Below are 25,345 nucleotides of genomic sequence, written 5' to 3' on the forward strand. Positions count from 1 at the left end.
TAAATACGATTGAATGAACGAATGCACTTTCCAAGGGTTTAGTCCAGTGCTCTGCGCACAGTAAGCGCTCAATAAATACGACTAAATGAATGGACCTTCCAAGGGCTTAGCCCAGCGCTCTGCGCACAGTAAGCGCTCAATAAATACGATTGAATGAACGAGTGGACTTCCCAAGCACTTAGTCCAGCGCTCCGCACACAGTAAGCGCTCAATAAATACCATTGAGTGAATGAATGCACTTCCCAAGCGCTTAGTCCAGCGCTCCGCACACAGTAAGCGCTCAATAAATACGACTGAATGAACGAATGCACTTTCCAAGGGTTTAGTCCAGCGCTTTGCGCACAGTAAGCGCTCAATAAATACCATTGAGTGAATGAATGCACTTTCCAAGGGCTTAGCCCAGCGCTCCGCGCACAGTAAGCGCTCAGTAAATCCGGCTGAAGGAATGAATGAATCATCATCACCACCGCGTGCGCGCACGCGCGCTCCCGTCCGCGCCGGTGAGTGCCGGCGCGTGCGCGTGCGCGGGCGCGCGCCGGCCGGGGGCGGGGGGCGGGAGCAGCGTCTCCATGGCGACGCGGCGGTGACGTCGTCAGGCGGGGGGCGTGGGCGGCCCGGGCCCCGGGGCGATATTAACCCGGGAGGCGGCGGCGGTGGTGGCGGCGGCGGCGGCGGCGGGAGGAGGGGACGGGATCGGGCCGGAGGAAGAGGAGGGACCTCGGGCACTGCAGGGAGTCCGGTCCGGTGCGGAGCCCGGAGAGCCGGGCCGCCGAACCCCCCCCCCCCCCCGGAGACATGAAGACCCCGGCGGACACAGGTGGGGGCGGGCGGAAAGTTTTGGCGGGGGAGGAGGAGGAGGAGGACTTGTTGCTACTTGCGAGGCTCGGACCCGCGGCCCCCTCCCCTAAAAGGGACGGAGGAGTCCTCCTCTCGTGCGTGCGTGTGTGTGTGTGTGTGTGTGCAATCTTCGAACGGGTGGGGGCTGGGGGCGGCGCCTCCTCTTTCCCTCCCTCCCTCCCTCCCCATCCCCCCGTGTCACGTTGCCCTCCGGGCCCCGGGGACGGGCCCCCCTGGGGTCTCCCGGCCGGAGGGGGGATGGTTGGGGATGGGGCGGGGGTCCGCACGACTTGGTCGAAAAAGGAACTTTTTTGTTTCGGACCCCCTCCTCCCGGGCCCGGGGGTCGGTCCCAAGGGGCCCCGGACTTTCCCCCCTTTCTCTCTCTCTCTGTCTCTGTCTGTCCCCTCCCCCCGTGTGGACTTTGGTCCCCTCCCCCGTCCGGGCGGCTCGGGCCCTCGAGGGGCGGCGGGGGGCGGGGGGCCCAGGCTCCCCTCCCCTCCCCCTGTCGGAATCCGGAGGAGGAGGAGGAGGGAGGGGAGGAGGGGGAGGAGGGGGCGGGGGGCGCCGCTGTTCAAACTTGTTTTCTTCCCGCGGCGGCGGCGAGAACGTGTGTGACTCCGTGTGTGTGCGTGCGTGTGTGTGTGCGTGTGTGCGCGCGCGCCCCCCCCAAACCGGCCCCCGGGCCGGGGGCGGGCAGGGGGAGGGGGGTGTTTAAAGGGGCCCCGGGCTGGGGGGCGGAGGGGCGGTTTGGTGAGTGTGTGTGAGTGTGTGTGTGACTGGGAGAGCGCGCGCGCGTTAGGGTCAGTCACGTGTTGGGGGCCCCGCCCCCGAGGGGGACCCCCCCTCCGTCCGCCAGGACCCACCCGGGGGGTCCGCTCCCTGCTCCTCCTCCTCCTCCTCCCTCTCCCTCTGGTGGGACCGGCTCGCCCGCTTTTCTCTTCTTCTGCTTCTCCTACTCTTTTTTTTTTCACTTGTTTTCCCCTCCCTCCCTCCCTCCCTCCGCCTCTCCGTCTCCGTGTCTGTCTCTGACACAGGCAGACAGACAGGCAGACAGACAGGCAGACAAACCGGGAGGCGGTCAGTCAGTCAGTCCGGCGGGCCGAGAGCGATCCCCGCCCAGGCCCCGGGGCCCCCGCCGAGGCCTGGGCCTCTGCCCGCCGGGCACCGCGGGCGTGGCAGGCCGGGCCGCCCGGGGGGGCCCGGGAGGGACGTTGTGGGCCCTTGGGGGTGGGGGGGTGTCTGTCAGTCCGTGTGTGTGTGTGTGTGTGTCTGTGTGCCCCCCCCCAGCCTTCCGCCGACAGGCCCCCTCCTTCCCTGTCTGCCCCTTCTCCGCCCCTCTTAGTTCCCACTTCCTGTTTTCCTCCCTGCCCTGGCTGGTCCTCCTCCTCCTCCTCCTCCCTCCTCCTCCCTCCCCCTCCTCCCTCCTCGCCCCCCTCCTCCCCCGGCCCTGGCGCCACGGGCAGGCCGAGTGGGGGTGGGAGGTGGGGGCGCGGAAGACACGCTAGGATGCTGAGTTGGCCCCTCATTCCGTCGTATTGATCATCATCATCATCATCAATCGTATTTATTGAGCGCTTACTATGTGCGGAGCACTGTACTAAGCGCTTGGGAAGTACAAACTGGCAACATATAGAGACAGTCCCTACCCAACAGTGGGTAAATAGAGTAAAAAATATGTACAGGCGTATATACATATATACAATGATTGAGCGCTTACTGTGTGCAGAGCACCGGACTAAGCGTTGGGAAGGCCAAGTTGGCCACATCCCCGCCCAACAGCGGTATCACAGTCCGCAGAACTTTCAGGGGGCTGGACTCCCCGGAGGACGCATAACCCCACTTCTCCCCACGTCAATCAATCCGTCGTATTTATTGAGCGCTTACTCTGTGCAGAGGGGACCCCTTCCGCCAACCCCGACTTCCTCCACCCCCTCTCTCCGAATCTGCCCAGGTGGAAGGCGCGGATCGGGACGGGACACGCAAGTACTTCGTGCAGCGGCGTGCGTGCACACCCATGCACACGCAAACGCACCACACACACACACACACACACACACACACACACCCCAACACACAGGCCCGTGCCTGTCTGTGCCTGCCGCCCTCAGGAACAGAGCCCCATTGAGAGACCCTGACGTCACCCCCGTCCTGGGGAAAAGGCCCCTGTGTATGTCTGGGTCGGAGTCTCTGACGGCTGGGGAAGCCGGACACCTGGGTTGGGGAGGGGCAGGGTGCGTGGGTTCGCTTCAGGGAAGACTGAGGCCCGGGGGGGGCGGGGGGCGGCCCGGGGATGGCATGGAGCCGGGACCTGGACGGAGCAAGTGCGGGGGCTGCCAGGCGGGCCGGGGGCCGGCTTAGTGGGGGCATCCCCCCATCCCCAGCCCAGAGTGCAGCTGGCTCTGGGGTGAGATTTCCAACACCCCCCCCCCCTTCTTTTCCGGCCTCCTTCTCTCCCTTTGTGTGTGAGTCTCTCTTTTTCCCTCTCTCTCTCCCCGCAAAGTTTATTTTTAGCATCTCGCTCCCCCGCTCCCAGGCCCCGTCGCCGCGGTGCCGGTTGCCTGGTTACCGGGACACGGAAGCTGGGGTTGGGGGTGGGGGGGGGGGGGGACCGGGAAGAGGACGGGAAGGGGTGGAAGTCTCTGGGTAGCGGCCCCCCGCTCCCACCCCACCCTGGGGTGTCTCCATCCTCTCCCCCGCCCGTCCTCCTCGGGGCAGGACGTTTCGGGCTCTGAGGAGAGGGCGGGAGGTTGGGAAGGGGCTTGGTGGCGAGGTGTGGGGGGTGTTCTAGAGGGCCAGTCGGGGGGCTGGGGTGTGGGGTTCTTGGGTGACCCCCAAGATGACAGCCAAACAGTTGCTCTGCTCTTCCCTGCGTGCCCTTGGTGCAGCCGGCCCCCCTCTCCCGCCTTCTCCCCCCCCCCCCCGCCCCCTCCATTACCGGCTGTGTCGGCGCTGAATTATTGATGGAGCCTGATTGGGGTTTGGGAAATGGTGGCAACCGCAGGCCCCCTCCCACCCCCCCCACCAACCTCTCCCCCTGGGGCCCGCCCCACCGCCGCCAACCTCTGCCCAAGGTTAATGCTACCTCGGCCCCAGCGAGACCGGTCCTGTCTCCCGCCATCCGGCCTAGAGACACCGGGACCCACCGCAAGAGATGGGCCGGGCGGGGGGGTGGGGGGCACCTCTGGGTGCCGGCGGGAAAAAGAAAAGACACTTGGCTCCGGGGAGGGTCTCGGCGGCTGGAGAAGAGAGCGCCGCGGCCAAATCCCCCGGGTCCCGGGAAGGGACGGGGGACCGCTCGGTCCTCGATCTCAAGCAAGAGGCAAGTGCGCGTGCGTGTAGACGTGCGCGCGCGCTCGGGTGCTGACCTCATCAAAACCCATCCCCAACCCACCCCTGCTGCTCCTCTCCCTCGAAGCGTAATTGCCCCCAAGGGGCGTGGGGGAGATGAGGTGGGAGAAGGAACGGGGTTATCGGAACGGCTTAGACGGGCGAGCGGGGAAGGGGCATCTCTTAGCAAGGGGGCAGAGGGTTTGGGGGGGGGTGGCGGGTGGGTGGGAGCTCTGCCCCGAGACTCGGGGTGTGTGGGTGTGTGTGTGTGTGTGTCTCGACTGCCCCTTCCTGCCCCTCCCCCTCTGGCAGCCCTGCCCGCCGGCCTGGCTCCCCGCCCGAGCCCCTGGCACCGGCCCCAGGCCCCGGCAGCCACCGGTTTCCTGTTTCTCCCGGTGTCTCCTCCGCCGGCTCCAGCTCTCCCCCTTCAGCGCCACTCGCTCCCTCACACCCTGCCTCAGTCTCTCTCTCCGTCGCTCACCTCTCTCCCCCAGCCCGGGCTGAAGCTGTGCCCGGGGCCTGGCGCGGGACGAGAAAGGATGGGACACCTGGGTTGGGGGCCGGGGCGGGGTGGTGACCGCGGGCCGCCGCCTCCTCTCCCGCCCGCAGGCTTCGCCTTCCCGGACTGGGCCTACAAGCCCGAGTCGTCGCCGGGCTCCCGGCAGATCCAGCTGTGGCACTTCATCCTGGAGCTGTTGCGGAAGGAGGAGTACCAGGATGTCATCGCCTGGCAGGGGGACTACGGGGAGTTCGTCATCAAGGACCCCGACGAGGTGGCCCGCCTCTGGGGGGTCCGCAAGTGCAAGCCCCAGATGAACTACGACAAGCTCAGCCGGGCCCTGCGGTGAGCTGGGGGTGGGCGTGGGGGCCTGGGGGGTGTATGTGGGGGTCCCTGTTTTCAACCTCCCCGTCTCTGTCTCTCCCCCTCCGCAGCTACTACTACAACAAGCGAATCCTGCACAAGACTAAAGGGAAGCGCTTCACCTACAAGTTCAACTTCAACAAACTGGTGCTGGTGAACTACCCCTTCATCGACGTGGGGCTGGCCGGTGAGTCTCAGCGGGGTGGAGGGGGGTGGCAGTCAGTCACATTCATTAAACGCCAACCGGGCGCAGAGCACTGGGCTAAGCACTTGGGAGAGGACCGTCTGACGGACACATTCCCTTCCCGTGTGGGCCTGCGCGCGTGCGTGCCCCTCCTGCCCCCTCATCCCTGACGGTCAGTCGGTCGTGTTTACTGAGCGCTTACCGTGGGCGGAGCGCTGTACCGAGCGCTTGGGAGAGGACGGTCTACCAGACATAGTCCCTCCCCGTGAGGAGTGCGCGCGTGCCCCCTCCTCCCTGGCAGCCAGTCGGTCGTATTTACTGAGCACTTACCGTGTGCGGAGCACTGTACTGAGCGCTTGGGAGAGGACGGCCCAGCAGACATAGTCCCTCCCCGCAATGAGAGTGCGTGTGCCCCTCCTGTCCCCTTCTCCCTGGCGGCCAGTCGGTCGTATTTACTGAGCACTTACCGTGTGCGGAGCACTGTACTGAGCACTTGGGAGAGGATGGTCCAGCATAGTCCCTCCCCGCAACGAGAGTGCGTGTACGTGTGCCCCGGCTGTCCCCTCCTCGCTGGCGGCCAGTCGGTCGTATTTACTGAGCGCTTACCGTGTGCAGAGCGCTGTACTGAGCACTTGGGAGAGGACGGCCCAGCAGACATAGTTCCTCCCCGCAATGAGAGTGCGTGTACGTGTGCCCCGGCTGTCATCATCATCATCAATCGTATTTATTGAGCGCTTACCGTGTGCGGAGCACTGTACTGGGCGCTTGGGAGAGGATGGTCCAGCAGACATAGTCCCTCCCCACAACGAGTGCGCGTGCCCCGCCTGTCCCCTCCTCCCTGGAGGGCTGCCTGTGTGCAGAGCACTGTACTAAGCACTGGGGAGAGGACGAGGTGACAGACGTATTCCCTGCCCGCAAGGAGCGTGTCCGCGTGCGCGCGTGAGTGGGCGCGCGCGCCCCCCCCCCCCCCCCCCCCCCGCCCCGCTCCGTGGTCGCCCTGACCCGGGTTCCCCCTCGCCCCCCGACCCCGGCAGGCGGGGCGGTGCCCCAGAGCGCGCCCCCGGTCCCGTCGGGCGGCAGCCACTTCCGCTTCCCGCCGTCGACGCCGTCGGAGGCCCTGTCGCCCACGGAGGACCCCCGCTCCCCGCCGGCCTGCTCGGCGGCGGCGGCCGCCTCGGCGTCGTCGCTCTTCTCGGCCGTGGTGGCCCGGCGGCTGGGCCGCGGCTCGGTCAGCGACTGCAGCGACGGGGCCTCGGCCACCTCGGAGCTGGAGGAGCCCCTGGGCGAGGACCCCCGGGCCCGGCCGCCGGGGCCCCCCGAGCTGGGCGCCTTCCGCGGGCCGCCGCTGGCCCGCCTGCCCCCCGACGCCGGCGTCTTCCGCGTCTACCCGCGGCCCCGCGGCGGGCCCGAGCCCCTCAGCCCCTTCCCCGTGTCGCCCCTGGCCGGGCCGGGCTCCCTGCTGCCGCCGCAGCTGTCCCCGGCCCTGCCCATCACGCCCACCCACCTGGCCTACACGCCGTCCCCGACGCTCAGCCCCATGTACCCGGGGGCCGGGGCGGCGGCGGCGGCGGGCCCCGGGGCCTCCGCGGCCGGCGGCGGCGGCGTTGGCGGCTCCCACTTCTCCTTCAGCCCCGAGGACATGAAACGCTACCTGCAGGCTCACACCCAGAGCGTCTACAACTACCACCTCAGCCCCCGCGCCTTCCTCCACTACCCCGGGCTGGTGGTGCCCCAGCCCCAGCGCCCGGACAAGTGCCCGCTGCCCCCGCTGCCCCCCGAGACGCCCCCGGCCCCGTCCTCGTCCTCCTCGTCGTCGTCCTCGTCCTCCTCGTCGTCGTCCTCGTCGTCCTCCTCCTCCTCCCCGTTCAAGTTCAAGCTGCAGCCGCCCCCTCTGGGGCGCCGGCAGCGGGCGGAGAAGGGGCCCGGCGGGGACGGGGGCGCCGGGCCCGGCCAGCCGCCCGCCCCCGCCCCGCCGCCGCCGCCGCCGCCGCCGCCCCAGATCAAGGTGGAGCCCATCTCCGAGGGCGAGTCGGAGGAGGTGGAGGTGACGGACATCAGCGACGAGGACGGGGAGGGCGAGGTGTTCAAGGCCCCCCGCGCGCCCCCGGCCCCCACCAAGCCGGAGCCCGGCGAGCCCCCCGGGGCGCAGTGCATGCCCCTCAAGCTGCGCTTCAAGCGGCGCTGGAGCGAGGACTGCCGGCTCGACGGGGCCGGGGGGCCCGCCGGGCCCGACGACGAGGGCGAGGACAAGAAGGTGCGCGGAGACGGGGCCGGGGGCGGCGGCGGCGGTGGCGGGGTGGGGGCCGAGGGGCCCGGCGCCGGACCCCCGGCCTCCAACCCGCCCCGGCGGGTCAGCGCCGACCTGCAGCACGCCACGGCCCAGCTCTCGCTGGAGAACCGGGACTCCTGAGGCCCCCGGCCCCTCCTTCCTTCCCTCCCTCCCTCCCTCGCAGCCCCCCTAAATCCCCTTCTCCCCAGCTCCTCCGCTGCCTTAACCCCCCCAACACCCCTCCCTGGGGGAGAGGGGCGGGCGGCTCTCTGGGGCCAGGCCCCAAATCCGTTCTCTTCCCCGGCTGCCCCTCTCCCCCCCTCCCCCCCCCCCACCCCAGTTTTGTATAAAATCTTTCATTTTTGTTTTTTATGGTTCAGTTGAAAGGTGGGGGGGGGGCGGGGGGGGGGGGGGAGAGCCCAGGGGGCGGGGCTGTCCCCGTCTCTGTATTGACCTCTGGGCTGGGGGAGGGATGGGGTGGGAGGGGGGTGGGGGGGTGGGGAAGAGGGGCCTGCTGGTTTGGGGAATTTTTATTTTTAAAAAAAGAAAAAAAGAGAGGCGGAGGCCTCATCACCCAGGAAGTTTTATAACAATCGCTTAGGAATAAAAGCCTTCTGCCCATCCCACCCTCATCCCCAGCCCCCGTCCTGCCCTCCCCTCCCCTTCGGGGCACAGCACAGTCTCCCCCAGCCCCCCCCCCTCCTCCCGTCGCTCCCCCCGCCCACCCCGCTTCCTTGGCCCCCTAACTGGGGCTCAGCTAGTGCCTGGGGGCCCCCCCCACCCCCTCCCCCCGGCAGAGGAGGGGGGTGTCCAGGGTGACCGACTGACCCCCGCCCCCCCCGAGGGGAGGGCCAGTTTTCTGATGAACCAAAAATTTCTGGGGGAAGGGGAAGGGAGGGGGCAGAGTTTCTCTCCACAAGTGCCTGCCAACGTCACCTGCTGCCGCCCCCCACCCGGGTGGGCACCCGGCCCGGACCCCCCAAGGGGGGCGGGGAGCTGGGGGGGGGGCGGGGTGTGCGGGGGGGCCCCCCGAGCCTTACTCTCCGGGGGGTTTGGGGGAGGGGGACGCTGGAGAATGTATCGGAAACAATAAAAAGAAACAACTCTTTGGACCTTTTTCCGGGTCTGGCTGACTAAAGGGGGGGGACGGGGGCGGCGATGGGGGTCTCGGAGGGGGCCGGGGTGATGTAAGGCTCCGGGAGGGTTGGGGCGGGGGGGGGACTATTTCAGGAAAGGGGCGGGATCCTGTTGCGTGGCAACGCGAATGCAAATACGCCGGGGACGGCGCATGCGCGGAGCGGCGGCGGCGGACCGAAGCCTCGACGTTATGTAACGGCTGTCGCGCTCCCCGCCCCGACGGCAGCCGTCCGAAGAAAGACGCGTGTCCGGCTGGGGACGACTATAAATACGATTGATTGATTGATTGATTGATTGATTGATTGGCTTTTCCCCCGGCCCGAACCGGCGTGGCGCGGCATGACGCGAGGCGGCCGCCAGGGGGCAGCAGGGCGCCCTCCCTCCCGTCGGGGGAACTACAACTCCCAGAAGCCTCCCCGCCGCCCCTCCGTCTCTTGGCCGGCCGGGGCCTGCTGGGAAATGGAGTTTTCGCGTTGGGGTGGGCGGGGCTTCCGGGAGTCGGAGTTGCCGCCCTCCGCCCGCGCGGCCGGCGCAGAGGAGGCCGGGAATCGTCCGCCGTCATTCATTCCATCGTATTTATTGAGCGCTTACCGTGTGCAGAGCACTGGACTAAGCGCTTGGGAAGTCCAAGTTGGCAACATCTAGAGACAGTCCCCACCCAACAGTGGGCTCACAGTCTAAAAGGGGGAGACAGAGAACAAAACCAAACATACTAACAAAATAAAATAAATAGAATAGATATGTACAAGTAAAATCAATCAATAAATACAGTAATAAATATGTACAAACATATATACATATATACAGAATATGCTAGAGAAGCAGCGTGGCTCAGTGGAAAGAGCCCGGGCTTTGGAGTCGGTGGTCATGGGTTCAAATCCCAGCTCCACCAATTGTCAGCTGTGTGACTTTGGGCAGGTCACTTGACTTCTCTGGGCCTCAGTTCCCTCATCTGTAAAACGGGGATGAAGACTGAGCCTCACGTGGGACAACCTGATCACCTTGTAACCTCCCCAGTGCTTAGAACAGTGCTTTGCACATAGTAAGCGCTTAATAAATGACATCGTCATTATTATTATTAATATGTTTTGTTTTGTTGTCTGTCTCCCCCGTCTAGACTGTGAACCCGCTGTTGGGTAGGGACCGTCTCTAGATGTTGCCAACTTGGACTTCCCAAGCGCTTAGTCCAGTGCTCTGCTCACAGTAAGCGCTCAATAAATACGATGGAATGAATGAATGAGTGCGAGAAGGGTTCGGATGATCCGTCCTGTCCAGGGAAGCCGCCCTCTCCGTCCAGACCATCCCGAGGCCAGGTTTTTCCATCTCGGACTTCCTTTCCCAGGGCGCCTTCGGCTCACCCCGGACTTTGGTGCCCGGCCTCCGCCGGTCCCTGGGCCGGACCCTGACCCTTTCCGGAGGTTTCCCGCCTCCAACCGGGGGCCAAGCAGCCCTGCTCCCCGGAATCGCCCCCGGACGCCATTCATTCATTCAATCGTATTTATTGAGCGCTTACTGTGTGCAGAGCACTGCACCACGCGCTTGGGAAGTCCAAGTTGGCAACATCAAGAGACGGTCTCTACCCAACAGCGGGCTCACAGTCTAGAAGGGGGAGACAGAGACGACAAAGCAAAGCATATTAACAAAATAAAATAAATAGAATAAATATGTACAAGTAAAATAGAGTAATAAATACGTACAAACATACATATATACAGGTTGTGTGGGGGGGAAAGGAAGGAGGGGGCTCAGTGTGGGAAGGCCTCCTGGAGGAGGTGAGCTCTCAGTAGGGCTTTGAAGGGATCGCCATCGTTCATTCATTCATTCAATCGTATTTATTGAGCGCTTACTGTATGCAGAGTGCCGTACTAAGCATTGGGAAGTCCAAGTCGGCAACATATAGAGACGGTCCCTACCCAACAGCGGGCTCACAGTCTAGAAGGGGGAGACAGACAACAAAACAAAACATATTAACAAATTAAAATAAATAGAATAAATATGCACAAATAAGAGTAATAACTACGTACTAACATATATGCATATATACAGGTGCTGTGGGGAGGGGAAGGAGGTAAGGCGGAGGGGGAGGAGGGGGAGAGGAAGGAGGGAGCTCGGTGTGGGAAGGCCTCCTGGAGGAGGTGAGCTCTCAGGAGGGCCTTGAAGGGAGGAAGAGAGCCAGCTTGGCAGATGTGCGGAAGGAGGGCATTCTAGGCCCCGGGGAGGACATGGGCCGTGGGTATTCATCATCATCATCATCATCATCAATCATATTTATTGAGCGCTTACTATGTGCAGAGCACTGTACTAAGCGCTTGGGAAGTACAAATCGGCAACATACAGAGACAGTCCCTACCCAACAGTGGGCTCACAGTCTAAAAGGGGGAGACAGAGAACCAAACCAAACATACTAACAAAATAAAATGCGGGCTGAGTGTGGGAAGGCCTCCTGGAGGAGGTGAGCTCTCACTAGGGCCTTGAAGGGAGGAAGAGAGCGAGCTTGGCGGGTGGGCAGAGGGAGGGCATTCCGGGACAGGCCAGAACGAGGCCCGGTGAGGAGGCGAGCGGCAGGGGAGCAACCCAACAGTGGGCTCACAGTCTAGATGTTGCCAACTTGAACTTCCCAAGCGCTTAGCACACAGTAAGCGCTCAATAAATTCATTCACTCATTCAATCGTATTTATTGAGCGCTTACTGTGTGCAGAGCACTGTACTAAGCGCTTGGAAAGTACAATTCGGCAACAGATAGAGACAATCCCTTCCCAACAATGGGCTCACAGTCTAGAAGGGGGAGACAGACAACAAAACAAAACAAGTAGACAGGAGATATCAGGAAAATCAATCAATCAATCAATCAATCGTATTTATTGAGCGCTTACTATGTGCAGAGCACTGTACTAAGCGCTTGGGAAGTACAAACTGGCATCACATAGAGACAGTCCCTACCCAACAGTGGGCTCACGGTCTAAAAGGGGGAGACAGAGAACAGAACCAAACATACCAACAAAATAAAATAAGTAGGATAGATATGTACAAGTAAAATCGAGTAATAAATATGTACAAACATATATACAGGTGCTGTGGGGAAGGGAAGGAGGTAAGACGGGGGGATGGAGGGGGGACGAGGGGGAGAGTATGTACAAACATATATACAGGTGCTGTGGGGAAGGGAAGGAGGTAAGACGGGGGGATGGAGAGGGGGACGAGGGGGAGAGGAAAGAAGGGGCTCAGTCTGGGAAGGCCTCCTGGAGGAGGTGAGCTCTCAGCAAAACATAACACTAAAAGATACTCATTAATTCATTCAATTACTGAGCGCTTACTGTGTGCAGAGCAATGCGACCGATTGATTGATTGATTGACTGAGGGCTCTGAAGGGGCGGCCACCGGCCCGTTTCCCAGCATTCCTCGGGAGCCCCGGATGCTGAGGTGGGGCCGAAGACTCGGTTTCCCAGCAGCCTCCGGGGCGGGGAAGGGGACTGCATTTCCCAGAGTGCCCCGCGGCTGGCCGCTTGGCCGGAGCCGGACCGGGAGCGGACCGGGAGCGGAGGAGGAGGAGGAGGGGGAGGAAGGGGAGGAGGGGGAGGGGGAGGAGCAGGCCCGGAGCCCGGCCCGGGCGCCATGAGCGGCGGAGCCCCCACGGCCGGAGCAGGCGGGGCCCCCGGGGGCTCGGGCCGGCCCCGCACCAGCTCGTTCGCCGAGCCCGGGCCCGGAGCGGGGGCCAAGGCCACGGCCGGGCCCGGGGCGGCCGCCGCCGCCGGAGGGACCGGAGGGACCGGAGGGACCGGAGGAGGAGCCGCCGGCGGGGGAGGAACCGGGGCCGGCACCAGCTTCCCCCCGCCCGGAGTCAAGCTGGGGCGTGAGTCCCGGGGACAGGAGGGAGGGACGGACACGGGCGAGGGCCGGGGGTGAAAGGTCACCACTGCATTCATTCAATCGTATTTATTGAACGGATGCCCCAACCGCTGGGGAAGGACAGGTCGGCAACATCATCCAGAGGCGGTCTCTACTACTAGAAGGCATTCGGTCGTGTTTAGTGAGCGCTTACGGTGTGCAGAGCACTGCCCTAAGCGCTGGGGAAGGACAGGTTGGCCACATCCTATAGAGACGGGCCCTGCCCGACAGCGGGCTCACAGGCTAGAAGGCATTCAGGCGTGTTTATTGAGCGCTTACTGTGGGCAGGGCACTGCCCTAAGCGCTTGGGAAGGACAGGTTGGCAACATCATCTAGAGGCGGTCTCTACTGGAAGGCATTCGGTCGTGTTTATTGAGCGCTTACTGTGTGCAGAGCACTGCCCTGAGCGCTTGGGAAGGACAGGTTGGCCACATCCTATAGAGACGGGCCCTGCCCGACAGCGGGCTCACAGGCTAGAAGGCATTCAGGCGTGTTTATTGAGCGCTTACTGTGCGCAGGGCACTGCCCTAAGCGCTTGGGAAGGGCATGTTGTTGAGCGCTTACTGTGCGCAGAGCACTGCCCTAAGCGCTTGGGAAGGACAAGTTGGCAACATCACCTAGAGGCGGTCTCTACTAGAAGGCATTCAGTCGTGTTTATTGAGCGCTTACTGTGTGCAGAGCACTGCCCTAAGCGCTTGGGAAGGACAAGTTGGCCACATCATATAGAGACGGTCCCAACCCGACAATGGGCTCACAGTCCAGAAGGCATTCAGTCGTGTTTATTGAGCGCTTACTGTGTGCAGAGCACTGCCCTAGGCGATTGGGAAGGACAGGTTGGCCACATCCTATAGAGACGGGCCCTGCCCGACAGCGGGCTCACAGGCTAGAAGGCATTCAGGCGTGTTTATTGAGCGCTTACTGTGTGCAGAGCACTGCCCTAAACGTTTGGGAAGGACAGGTTATTGAGCGCTTACTGTGCGCAGAGCACTGCCCTAAGCGCTTGGGAAGGACAAGTTGGCCACATCATATAGAGATGGTCCCTACCCGACAGCGGGCTCACAGGCTAGAAGGCATTCAAGCGTGTTTATTGAGCGCTTACTGTGTGCAGAGCACTGCCCTAAGCGCTTGGGAAGGACAGGTTGGCCACATCATCTAGAGACGGGCCCTGCCCGACAGCGGGCTCACAGGCTAGAAGGCATTCAAGCGTGTTTATTGAGCGCTTACTGTGTGCAGGGCACTGCCCTAAGCGCTTGGGAAGGACAGGTTGGCAACATCATCTAGAGGCGGTCTCTACTGGAAGGCATTCGGTCGTGTTTAGTGAGCGCTTACGGTGTGCAGAGCACTGCCCTAAGCGCTTGGGAAGGACAGGTTGGCCACATCCTATAGAGACGGGCCCTGCCCGACAGCGGGCTCACAGGCTAGAAGGCATTCAGGCGTGTTTATTGAGCGCTTACTGTGCGCAGAGCACTGCCCTAAGCGCTTGGGAAGGGCATGTTGTTGAGCGCTTACTGTGCGCAGAGCACTGCCCTAAGCGCTTGGGAAGGACAAGTTGGCAACATCATCTAGAGGCGGTCTCTACTAGAAGGCATTCAGTCGTGTTTATTGAGCGCTTACTGTGTGCAGAGCACTGCCCTAAGCGCTTGGGAAGGACAAGTTGGCCACATCATATAGAGACGGTCCCAACCCGACAATGGGCTCACAGTCCAGAAGGCATTCAGTCGTGTTTATTGAGCGCTTACTGTGTGCAGAGCACTGCCCTAGGCGCTTGGGAAGGACAGGTTGGCCACATCCTATAGAGACGGGCCCTGCCCGACAGCGGGCTCACAGGCTAGAAGGCATTCAGGCGTGTTTATTGAGCGCTTACTGTGCGCAGAGCACTGCCCTAAGCGCTTGGGAAGGGCATGTTGTTGAGCGCTTACTGTGCGCAGAGCACTGCCCTAAGCGCTTGGGAAGGGCAGGTTGGCCACATCATATAGAGACGGACCCTACCCGACAGCGGGCTCACAGGCTAGAAGGCATTCAGTCGTGTTTATTGAGCGCTTACTGTGTGCAGAGCACTGCCCTAGGCGATTGGGAAGGACAGGTTGGCCACATCATATAGAGACGGGCCCTGCGCAACAGCGGGCTCACAGGCTAGAAGGCATTCAAGCGTGTTTATTGAGCGCTTACTGTGGGCAGAGCACTGCCCTAAGCGCTTGGGAAGGGCATGTTATTGAGCCCTTACTGTGCGCAGAGCACTGCCCTAAGCGCTTGGGAAGGACATGTTATTGAGCGCTTACTGTGCGCGGAGCACTGCCCTAAGCGCTTGGGAAGGACAAGTTGGCCACATCATATAGAGATGGTCCCTACCCAACAGCGGGCTCACAGTCTTGAAGGCATTCAATCGTGTTTATTGAGCGCTTACTGTGTGCAGAGCACTGCCCTAAGCGCTTGGGAAGTACAAGGTGGCAACATAGAGACGGTCAATCAATCAATCAATCAATCGTATTTATTCTGTGCTTACTGTGTGCAGAGCACTGCCCTAAGCGCTTGGGAAGGACAAGTTGGCCACATCATATAGAGACGGTCCCTACCCGACAGCGGGCTCACAGTCTAGAAGGCATTCAGTCGTGTTTATTGAGCACTTACTGTGTGCAGAGCACTGCCCTAAGCGCTTGGGAAGGACAGGTTGGCAACATCATATAGAGACGGTCTCTACTACTAGAAGGCATTCAATCGTGTTTATTGAGCGCTTACTGTGGGCAGAGCACTGCCCTAAGCGCTTGGGAAGGACAAGTTGGCCACATCATATAGAGACGGTCCCTACCTGACAGCGGGCTCACAGTCTAGAACACGTTCAATCATATTTATTGAGCGCTTACTGTGTGCAGAGCCCGCTGTTGGATCTGTGTATTTTGTTAATATGTTTTGTTTTGTTGTCTGTCTTCCCCTTCTAGACTGTGAGCCCGCTGTTGGGTAGGGATCGTCTCTTTATGTTGCCAACTTGGACTTCCCAAGCGCTTAGTACAGTGCTTTGCACACAGTGAGCGCTCAACAAATACGATTGAATGAATGAATAGGGACTGTCTCTATATGTTGCCATTTGTACCTCCCAAGCGCTTAGTACAGTGCTCTGCACACAGTAAGCGCTCAATAAATACGATTGAATGAATGAATGAATGAAGAGGAACTGTCTCTATATATTGCCACTTGTACTTCCCAAGCGCTCAGTCCAGTGCGCTGCACACAGTAAGCGCTCAACAAATATGAGTGAATGAATGAATAGGGACCGTCTCTATATGTTGCCACTTGTGCCTCCCAAGCGCTTAGTACAGTGCTCTGCACACAGTAAGCACTCAATAAATACGATTGAATGAATGAATGAAGAGGGACTGTCTCTATATGTTGCCACTTGTACTTCCCAAGCGCTCAGTCCAGTGTGCTGCACACAGTAAGTGCTCAACAAATATGAGTGAATGAATGAATAAGGACCGTCTCTATATGTTGCCACTTGTGCCTCCCAAGCTATTAGTCCAGTGCTCTGCACACAGTAAGCGCTCAATAAATACGAATGAATGAATAAGTGAATAGGGACCGTCTCTATATGTTGCTACTTGTACTTCCCAAGCGCTTAGTACAGTGCTCTGCATACAGTAAGCGCTCAATAAATACGAGTGAATGAATGAATGAATAGGGACCATCTCTATATGTTGCCACTTGTATGTTGCCACTTGTACCTCCCAAGCACGTAGTCCAGTGCTCTGCACACAGTAAGCGCTCAATAAATACGAATGAATGAATAGGGGCCGTCTCTATATAATAATGGCATTTGTTAAGCACTTACTATGTGCAAAGCACTGTTCTAAGCGCGGGGGGGATACAATGTGATCAAGTTGTCCCACGTGGGGCTCACAGTCTTAATCCCCATTTTACAAATGAGGGAACTGAGGCTCAGAGAAGTGAAGTGATTTCCCAAGGTCACACAGCAGACATGTGGCAGAGCGGGGATTCGAACCCATGACCTCCGACTCCAAAGCCCGGGCTCTTTCCACTGAGCCACGCTGGTTCTCTAATATGTTGCCAGTTGTACTTCCCAAGCGCTTAGTCCAGTGCTCTGCACGCAGTAAGCGCTCAATAAATACGAATGAATTAATGAATGGATAGGGGCCGTCTCTATATGTCGCCACTTGTACTTCCCAAGCGCTTAGTCCAGTGCTGTGCACACAGTAAGCGCTCAATAAATACGAGTGAATGAATGCAGAGCACTGGACTAGGCGCTTGGGAAGTCCAACCCGGCAACATAGCCGGTCCCTCCCCGACTACGGGCTCCCAGGCTAGAAGGGGGAGACAGGCGACTAAACAAGACGGGTAGACGGGTGCCCAAACCATCAGAATAAGTAGAATTATAGCTATATGCAATTCATTAACAAAATAAATACAGTAGTAAGTATGTAGAAGTAAAATAGACACGTAGACCTACCCCCGGCTTCCCTCTAGGTGACAGCGGGAAGGTGACCACGGTAGTGGCCACCCCGGGCCAGGGGCCCGAGCGGTCCCAGGAGGTGTCCTACACGGACATCAAGGTGATCGGCAACGGCTCCTTCGGGGTGGTCTACCAGGCCCGACTGGCCGAGTCCGGGGAGCTGGTGGCCATCAAGAAGGTGCTGCAAGACAAGAGGTTCAAGGTTAGCCGCGTCCCGTGGGTCGGGGCCCCCGGGGGAAGGTGGGAGGGAGGCGAGCCCGGGCCCCGGGCGGCAAGAATTGGGGCTGGAGGGGGCAGGGAGAGGTGCTCCGGGGGTCCCGGGGGGTGGTGGGCCGCACTCCCCGGCCAGCCCAGTGATGGGGGAGGCCCCGTGGGTTTCCTCCTCTAGACCTTGAGCTCCTTGTGGGCGGGGAACCTCTCTACCCACCGTCGGGTCGCACCCTACCAAGCGCCGAGTACGGCGCCGCGCACCCGGCGAGCGCTCGGTAAGTAGCCCGGGTGGCTCGCCCTAGAATCGGGAGCTGCAGATCATGCGCAAGTTGGACCACTGCAACATCGTGCGGCTGCGCTACTTTTTCTACTCCAGCGGCGAGAAGGTGAGGCCGGGGCGGGTGCGTGGCGGGGGGGGCGCGGGCCGTGGGGAGCCCCGGGAGGAGCACCCGACCCCCTCCTCTTTCCAACAGAAGGACGAGCTCTACTTGAACCTGGTGCTGGACTTCGTGCCGGAGACGGTGTACCGGGTGGCCCGCCACTTCACCAAGGCCAAGCTGACCATCCCCGCCATCTACATCAAGGTGGGGCGAGGGAGCGGAGGTTGGCGGGAGGAAATGGATCGCCCCCGTCCCGTCCCCGCCCCGTGGCTCCCTGCCCCCTTCCCCTCACCCGCCGCCTCCGGCCTGCAGGTCTACATGTACCAGCTGTTCCGGAGTCTGGCCTACATCCACTCGCAGGGCGTCTGCCACCGGGACATCAAGCCCCAGAACCTCCTGGTCGACCCGGACACGGCCGTCCTCAAGCTCTGCGACTTTGGCAGGTGAGGGGGGCCGAGGGGCGAGAGAGGGGGGAACCGACCCCCTCTGGCCCTCCGGTCACCCCCCTCCCCGCTCCAACCTGTCCGGTTTCCCCCGTCCGCCTCCCGCAGCGCGAAGCAGCTGGTCCGGGGGGAGCCCAACGTCTCGTACATCTGCTCCCGCTACTACCGCGCCCCGGAGCTCATCTTTGGCGCCACCGACTACACCTCGTCCATCGGTCAGAGGCACCGGGGGAGGGCGGCGGGGACGGGGGTCCGGGGTGGTGGGGCCCGGCCCGGGACTGAGCGGGCCGGTTCCCCCTTCCCCTTGCAGACGTGTGGTCGGCCGGCTGCGTCCTGGCCGAGCTGCTCCTGGGCCAGCCCATCTTTCCTGGGGACAGCGGCGTCGACCAGCTGGTGGAGATCATCAAGGTGTGGGGGCGGGGGCGACCGTACCCCCCCCCCCACCCCCCAACTTCCCCTCCCGGCCGGGTCCCTCCCCTCCCCACCCCGGCGGGGCACGGACGGGCGGCGGGGTGTCCCGGCGGGATGCCGGCCCCGGGGTCGCCGGACCTCACCGTTCCCCGGCCTCTGACAGGTCCTCGGGACGCCGACCCGGGAGCAGATCCGGGAGATGAATCCCAACTACACCGAGTTCAAGTTTCCCCAGATCAAGGCCCACCCGTGGGCAAAGGTACAGCGGGTGGGGGGGGGGCCTGGGGGTGGGGTCAGCCCCGGGGCGCCCATCCCCGGGCGGCTCTGACCCTCCGGGTCGCGACCCCCCTCGACCCCCCAGGTGTTCAAGGCCCGGACGCCGCCGGAAGCCATCGCGCTGTGCTCGCGCCTGCTGGAGTACACGCCGGCCACGCGCCTCTCCCCGTTGGAGGCCTGTGCCCACAGCTTCTTTGACGACCTGCGCCGCCCCGGGGCCCAGATGCCCAACAGCTGCCAGCTCCCGCCCCTCTTCAACTTCAGCCCCGTCGGTGAGCGGCCGGGGAGGGGGACGCGGGGCGGGGGCCCGACCCCCCGGGTCGCTCCTTCCCCGCGGCCCCGGCCCTGACCCGGCTCTGCCCCTTCCTCTGTCGCGGCCAGAGCTGTCCATCCAGCCGTCCCTCAACACCGTCCTCATCCCCTCTCACCTGCGGTCGCCGGCCGGCTCCGCTCCCTGCACCCCGGCATCCCACGGTGAGTGGGCGGGGGGAGGCGGGCGGGTGGGCAGGGGGCGGGGAGCGCGGGGCCGGCTTGGACCCCACTCACCGACCCGTCCTCTCCGTAGGGGAGCCCCGGCTCGGAGCGGAGAGGTCGCCCACCGAGGCCTCGCCGTCCCTCAGCAACTCCTCCTGAGGGCCCCGGCCTCCTGCCCCCCTGCCCCGCCCCCCACCCCGGGGAAGAGCCCCCTTAGAAGGAACTGGAGGGTCAGCGAGGGGCGGGCGGCGTCCGGCCCGTTCCTCTCAGGGGGCCCCCCCTACCCCCTACCTTGGCCTGGCCTTGGGGGGGTGGGGGCTGCTGGGGGCGGAGGGGAGAAACGCAGCCTCTCCCCACTTTCCTCTCCCCGTCTGATTGGGTTTTGTGAGGAAGCGGGCGTTTTAAGACGATTTTAAAGCCGGGGTGGACGCAAGGGGGGAAGGGGAACGGACTCCCCTATTCTGGAGGAGGCCCTGCTCCCCGCCGCCCCCCACCCCCACCGGATTCAGGGTGGAGGGTGAAGTTCACGCTCCCCCCTAACCCCCGAGACCGTCCCTTGTAAATAGGTGTGGACCCGTCCTCCCCCACCCGTTCCTAGCTTTCCCTGGTGTAAATAGATTGTTAAAATTTTTTTCTTAAAGAAAACGTCACTGATTCACGCTGCCCTCCCCGTCCCTGTCCGGCTCCTCTCTCCCCGCCCCAGGACCCCGTTCCCGTGATTCTCCCCTCGCCCTTCCCCGTCCCCTCCGGCCCTCCTCACCCCCACGGCCTGGGCTAAAGCAGAAGGAGCGGAGCAGGCCTGGGCCCCCCCACCCCTTGTGTTCACGCTCCAGTAGGGTTTGCCTGTGTACAGACCGCTCTCCATTCAATAAATTATTGGCATGAAAAGGGGCGATCTAGCCCGGTCCCTGCTTCCGGGATTTGGCGGGGGGGGACACGGAGGCCGGCTGGGGGGTCACGGTGTCAATGCCACCGGCACCGTCGGGTGGGAGGCCACAAGAACAGCACGCCCAGGGTTCCAACAAGCAGCAAGCCAAACTTTAATGACACCCCCGCCCCTCAAACGAAGGCGGCGTCGAGCCGCAGCAGCCCGCCGGACCCCAGAGCCGCCTGGCAGAGCTGCAGAGTGTCCGCCAGCGCCAGGGGCTGGGCCGTCTCGATGATGGCGATGGTCTCACCCAGCTCGTTGCACATGATGGTCTGGCGGGGCGGGGCGGGCGGCAGGTGGGACGACTGCCCGTGGACCCGCTGGTGCAGCCGCAGCCCCGCGGCCGCCGCGAACCGCCGCCCGCAGACGCCGCAGCCGTGGGGCCGCAGCCCCGCGTGGCGCTGCTGGTGGCGGGTCAGCCCGTCGGCGCTGGCCAGGGCCTTGCCGCACAGCGGGCAGGGAAAGGCCGGCCGCTCGGCCCCCTCGGCGTGGGCGGCGGCCGCGTGGGCCCGCAGGCGGGAGGCCCGGGTGAAGGCGGCCGGGCAGCGGGGGCAGGGGAAGGGGGGCGGGGCGCCCGAGCGGGCCGGCCGGCCGTGGAGCAGCCGGTGCTGCTGCAGGTTGGAGCTCTGGGTGAAGCGCTTGCCGCAGTCCGGGCAGGGGTAGGGGCGGGCGCCCGTGTGGGTCAGCTGGTGGCGGCTCAGGTTGGCGAGGGAGGCGAAGGTCTTGCCGCAGTCGGCGCACTGGAAGGGCCGCTCGCCCGTGTGCGTCCGCAGGTGGTTGCGCACGTGCACCAGCTTCTTGAAGCCCTTGCCGCAGACGCCGCAGCGGTGGCGCCGCTCCGGCGGGGCGTGGACCGCGCGCCGGTGACGCGCCAGCCGGGCGGGCGAGGAGAAGGCCTTGGGGCACTGTGGGCACGGCAGCGCGGGGGGCGGGGGAGGCGGCGGCGGGGCCCGCTCCGGGGGGGCGGCGGTGGCGGCGGCGGGAGGCACGCCGCTCTTGCCCGCGTGCGTCCGCCGGTGGTACAGGAACTTGGTCATGTTGCTGAAGGCCTTTCCGCAGGGGCAGCGGTGGAGGGGGTTGGCGGTGTGGACGCGGCGGTGGGCCACCAGCGTGAGCTCCGTGCCGAAGCCGCGGCCGCAGTCCACGCACAGGTAGCGGGCCTCGCCCCGGTGCAGCCGCAGGTGCTGCTCCAGCGACGCCGCCTTCTTGAAGACCCTGGAGCAGGTGGGGCACTCGTGGGTCCCGCCCACGTGGGCGCGGCCGTGGGCCTGGAGCCGGTTGGCCGAGCTGAAAGCGCGCTGGCACTGGGCGCAGCGGAAGGCGGCGGGCGCCGGGGCATGGGCCGCCCTCCGGTGCCGCCTCAGCGCGGCGGCCGACGGCCAGGGGAGCCGGCAGTCGGCACAGCGGTGGACCCGGCTCGGGGCCTCGGGTTCCCCCGCCTCCTGCCCGTCGTCCCCCTCGGGCTCTTCCTCTCCCTCCTCCTCTCCCTCCCGGCCATCGCTCTCCTCCTTCTCCAGCGCGGCAAAGTGGGCGCCCTGGTGGTCCAGGAAGTCCTCGGGCGTGGCGAAGAGCTGGGCGCACTCAGGGCACTCATAGGGGTCCATGGCAGGCGGCGGCGGCGGCGCCGCGGCGAGCGGGTGCCGGGCGTCCCGGTGCGCCAGCCACAGGGCCGGGGAGGGGAAGAGCTCCTGGCAGTCGCCGCACTGGTAGTGGACCGGGCCCGGGGGGTGGGCGGCGGCGGCGGCGGCGGTGTCGCCCCCCGGGAAGTGGGCATCCTGGTGGGCCAGGAGGTCGGCGGGAGACAGCAGGAGTTGGCTGCAGTCCAGGCATTGGAAGTGGCCGGCGGAAGGCGTCGAGGGCGTCGAAGGCGTCGAGGCGGGCAGGTGGTGATGCTGATGCAGGAGCACGGCCTCCAGGGCGTCGAAGAGCAGGCCACATTCAGAGCACATGTACTGGGGCTGGAAAAGGATGGACGAGGACAGGGGCTGCCCCTCCTGCTCCTCCTCCTCCTCCGCCATGGAGGGCTCGGGCCCGGGCCGACGGGCCCCCCTTCCCCTCAGGAGGCCTCGCCCCGCGAGGCCTCGAGCGCCTTCCCTCAGCCCGGCCGCCGGCGCCACCTCGCACCATCGGCGTCGCTCATTGGCCGCCGCGCCGCCCTCCCGGCAGCCAATCCGCGCCCCGTGACGTCAGCCGCGAGGGGCGGCCCCCGCGCGCCTGCGCACTCGCCTCGCCCCCCTGCGGTTTCGCCCCTCCATTCATTCCATCAATCAATCGTATTTATTGCGCGCTTATTGTGCGCAGAGCACTGGACTAAGCGCTTGGGAAGTACAAGTTGGCAACATATAGAGACGGTCCCTACCCGACAGCGGGCTCACGGTCTAAAAGGGGGAGAGAGAGAACAAAACCAAACATACTAACAAAATAAAATAAATAGGGTAGATATGTACAAGTAAAATAAATAAATAAGTAGAGTAATTCATTCATTCAATCGCATTTATTGAGCGCTTACTGTGTGCAGAGCACTGGACTAAGCGCTTGGGAAGTCCAAGTTGGCAACATATAGAGACGGTTCCTACCCAACAGTGGTTTCACAGTCTAGAAGGGGGAGACAGAGAACAAAACAAAACATATTAACAAAATGAAATAAATAGAATAGATATGTACAAGTAAAATAAATAAATAAATAGAGTAATTAATTCATTCATTCAATTGTATTTATTGAGCGCTTACTGTGTGCAGAGCACTGGACTAAGCGCTTGGGAAGTCCAAGTTGGCAACATAGAGAGACGGTCCCTACCCGACAGCGGGCTCACAGTCTAAAAGGGGGAGACAGAGAACAAAACCAAACATACTAACAAAATAAAATAAATAGGATAGATATGTACAAGTAAAATAAATAAATAAATAGATTCATTCATTCAATTGTATTTATTGAGCGCTTACTGTGTGCAGAGCACTGGACTAAGCACTTGGGAAGTCCAAGTTGGCAACACATAGAGATGGTCCCTACCCGACAGCGGGCTCACAGTATGGAAGGGGGAGACAGAGAACAAAACCAAACATACTAACAAAATAAAATAAATAGGATAGATATGTACAAGTAAAATAAATAGAGTAATTCATTCATTCATTCAATTGTATTTATTGAGCGCTTACTGTGTGCAGAGCACTGGACTAAGCGCTTGGGAAGTCCAAGTTGGCAACATAGAGAGACGTTCCCTACCCGACAGCAGGCTCACGGTCTAAAAGGGGGAGACAGAGAACAAAACCAAACATATTAACAAAATAAAATGAACAGAATAGATAGGTACAAGTAAAATAAATAAATAAATAGAGTAATAAATATGTACAAACATATATACATATGTACAAGTAAAATAAATAGAGTAATAAATATGTACAAACATATGTACACATGTACAAGTAAAATACATAGAGTAATAAATATGTACAAACATATATACACATGCACAAGTAAAATACATAGAGTAATAAATATGTACAAACATATATACACATGTACAAGTAAAATACATAAATAAATAGAGTAATAAATATGTACAAACATATATACACATGTACGAGTAAAATAAATAGAGTAATGAATATGTACAAACATATACACATGTAGAAGTAAAATAAGTAAATACAGTAATAAATATGTACAAACATATATACATATGTACAAGTAAAATAAATAAATAGAGTAATAAATATGTACAAGCATATATGCATATGCAGGTGCTGTGGGGAAGGGAAGGAGGTAAGACGGGGTCTTGTCCTGCCAGTGGAGGGTGGGGGACACAACGTGGGGTCCCTAAACCAGAACACAATTGTACTTCCCAAGCGCTTAGTCCAGTGCTCTGCCCACAGTAAGCACTCAATAAATACGATGGAATGAATGAATAACACGGGGACAACATTCAATCAATCAATCAATCGTATTTACTGAGCACTTACTGATGATGATGATGATGGCATTTGTTAAGCGCTTACTATGTGCAGAGCACTGTTCTAAGCGCTGGGCAGGGGGAATACAAGGTGATCAAGTTGTCCCACGCGGGGCTCACAGTCTTAATCCCCATTTTACAGATGAGGTCACTGAGGCTCAGAGAAGTGAAGTGACTTGCCCAAGGTCACACAGCAGACAGGTGGCAGAGCTGGATTTGAACCCATGACGTCCGACTCCAAAGCCCGGGCTCTTTCCACTGAGCCACGCTGCTTCTGTGTGCAGAGCACTGTACTAAGCGCTTGGGAAGTACAAGTTGGCAACATCTAGAGACGGTCCCTACCCAACAGTGGGCTCACAGTCTAAAAGGGGGAGACAGAGAACAAAACCAAACATACTAACAAAATAGAATAGATATGCACAAGAAAAATAAATAGAGTAATAAACATGTACAAACATATATACATATATACAATGGCATTTCTTGAGCGCTCACTGTGTGCACAGTACTGGGCGAGGCAGCGTGGCTCAGTGGGAATAGCCTGGGCTTGGGAGTCAGAGGTCGTGGGTTCTAATCCCGACTCCACCATTCATTCACTCAACCGTATTTATTAAGCGTTTACTGTGTGCAGGGCACTGTACTAAGCGCTTGGGAAGTACAAGTCGGCAACATACATTCATTCATTCAATCGTATTTACTGAGCGCTTACTGTGTGCAGGGCACTGTACTAAGCGCTTGGGAAGTACAAGTCGGCAACATTCATTCATTCAATCGTATTAACTGAGCGCTCACTGTGCAGAGCACTGTGCCAAGCGCTTGGGAAGTACAAGTTGGCAACATATAGAGATGGTTCCTACCCAACAGCGGGCTCACAGTCTAGAAGGGGGAGACAGACAACAAAACAAAACATATTAACAAAATAAAATAAATAGAATAAATATGTGCAAATAAAATAACTAGAGTAATAAATACGCACAAACATATATAACATAATAATAATAATAATAATAACGATGGCATTTATTAAGCACTTACTATGTGCAAAGCACTGTTCTAAGTGCTGGGAAGGTTACAAAGTGATCCGGTTGTCCCATGGGGGGCTCACAGTCTTAATCCCCATTTTACAGATGAGGGAACTGAAGGCCCAGAGAAGTTAAGTGACTTGCCCAAAGTCACACAGCTGACAATTGGCGGAGCCGGGATTTGAACCCATGACCTCTGACTCCAAAGCCCGCGCTCTTTCCACTGAACCACGCTCCTTCTCTGGGCCTCAGTTCCCTCACTTCTCTGGGCCTCAGTTCCCTCATCT

The 25,345-nt window shown here is 60.9% G+C and overlaps 3 protein-coding genes across 3 annotated transcripts; 2 read left to right on the plus strand and 1 right to left on the minus strand.

Moving 5' to 3' along the window:
• The first annotated feature begins 681 nt into the window (after positions 1 to 681).
• ERF (ETS2 repressor factor) lies at positions 682 to 7,676 on the plus strand. The gene is made up of 4 exons (XM_038767198.1): positions 682 to 817; positions 4,775 to 5,009; positions 5,099 to 5,214; positions 6,246 to 7,676. The coding sequence occupies exons 1-4, from the start codon at positions 796 to 798 to the stop codon at positions 7,619 to 7,621; spliced, it is 1,749 nt and encodes a 582-aa protein (XP_038623126.1). The 5' UTR covers positions 682 to 795; the 3' UTR covers positions 7,622 to 7,676.
• A 4,541-nt stretch (positions 7,677 to 12,217) lies between these two features.
• Positions 12,218 to 20,043, plus strand: GSK3A (glycogen synthase kinase 3 alpha). Its single transcript, XM_038767204.1, has 11 exons — positions 12,218 to 12,467; positions 16,979 to 17,166; positions 17,477 to 17,560; positions 17,648 to 17,758; positions 17,867 to 17,997; positions 18,106 to 18,212; positions 18,308 to 18,405; positions 18,572 to 18,667; positions 18,770 to 18,956; positions 19,066 to 19,158; positions 19,250 to 20,043. Exons 1-11 carry the CDS (start codon positions 12,230 to 12,232, stop codon positions 19,315 to 19,317), a joined length of 1,401 nt encoding a protein of 466 aa, XP_038623132.1. The 5' UTR covers positions 12,218 to 12,229; the 3' UTR covers positions 19,318 to 20,043.
• A 153-nt stretch (positions 20,044 to 20,196) lies between these two features.
• On the minus strand, positions 20,197 to 22,178 carry ZNF526 (zinc finger protein 526). The gene is made up of 2 exons (XM_038767391.1): positions 20,640 to 22,178; positions 20,197 to 20,483 (listed from the first exon to the last, which is right to left on the minus strand). Exons 1-2 carry the CDS (start codon positions 22,102 to 22,104, stop codon positions 20,218 to 20,220), a joined length of 1,731 nt encoding a protein of 576 aa, XP_038623319.1. The 5' UTR covers positions 22,105 to 22,178; the 3' UTR covers positions 20,197 to 20,217.
• Between the last annotated feature and the right edge of the window lie 3,167 nt (positions 22,179 to 25,345).

The sequence above is a fragment of the Tachyglossus aculeatus genome, chromosome 26, assembly GCF_015852505.1.
Source record: "Tachyglossus aculeatus isolate mTacAcu1 chromosome 26, mTacAcu1.pri, whole genome shotgun sequence".
In the NCBI taxonomy this organism is placed as follows: domain Eukaryota; kingdom Metazoa; phylum Chordata; class Mammalia; order Monotremata; family Tachyglossidae; genus Tachyglossus; species Tachyglossus aculeatus.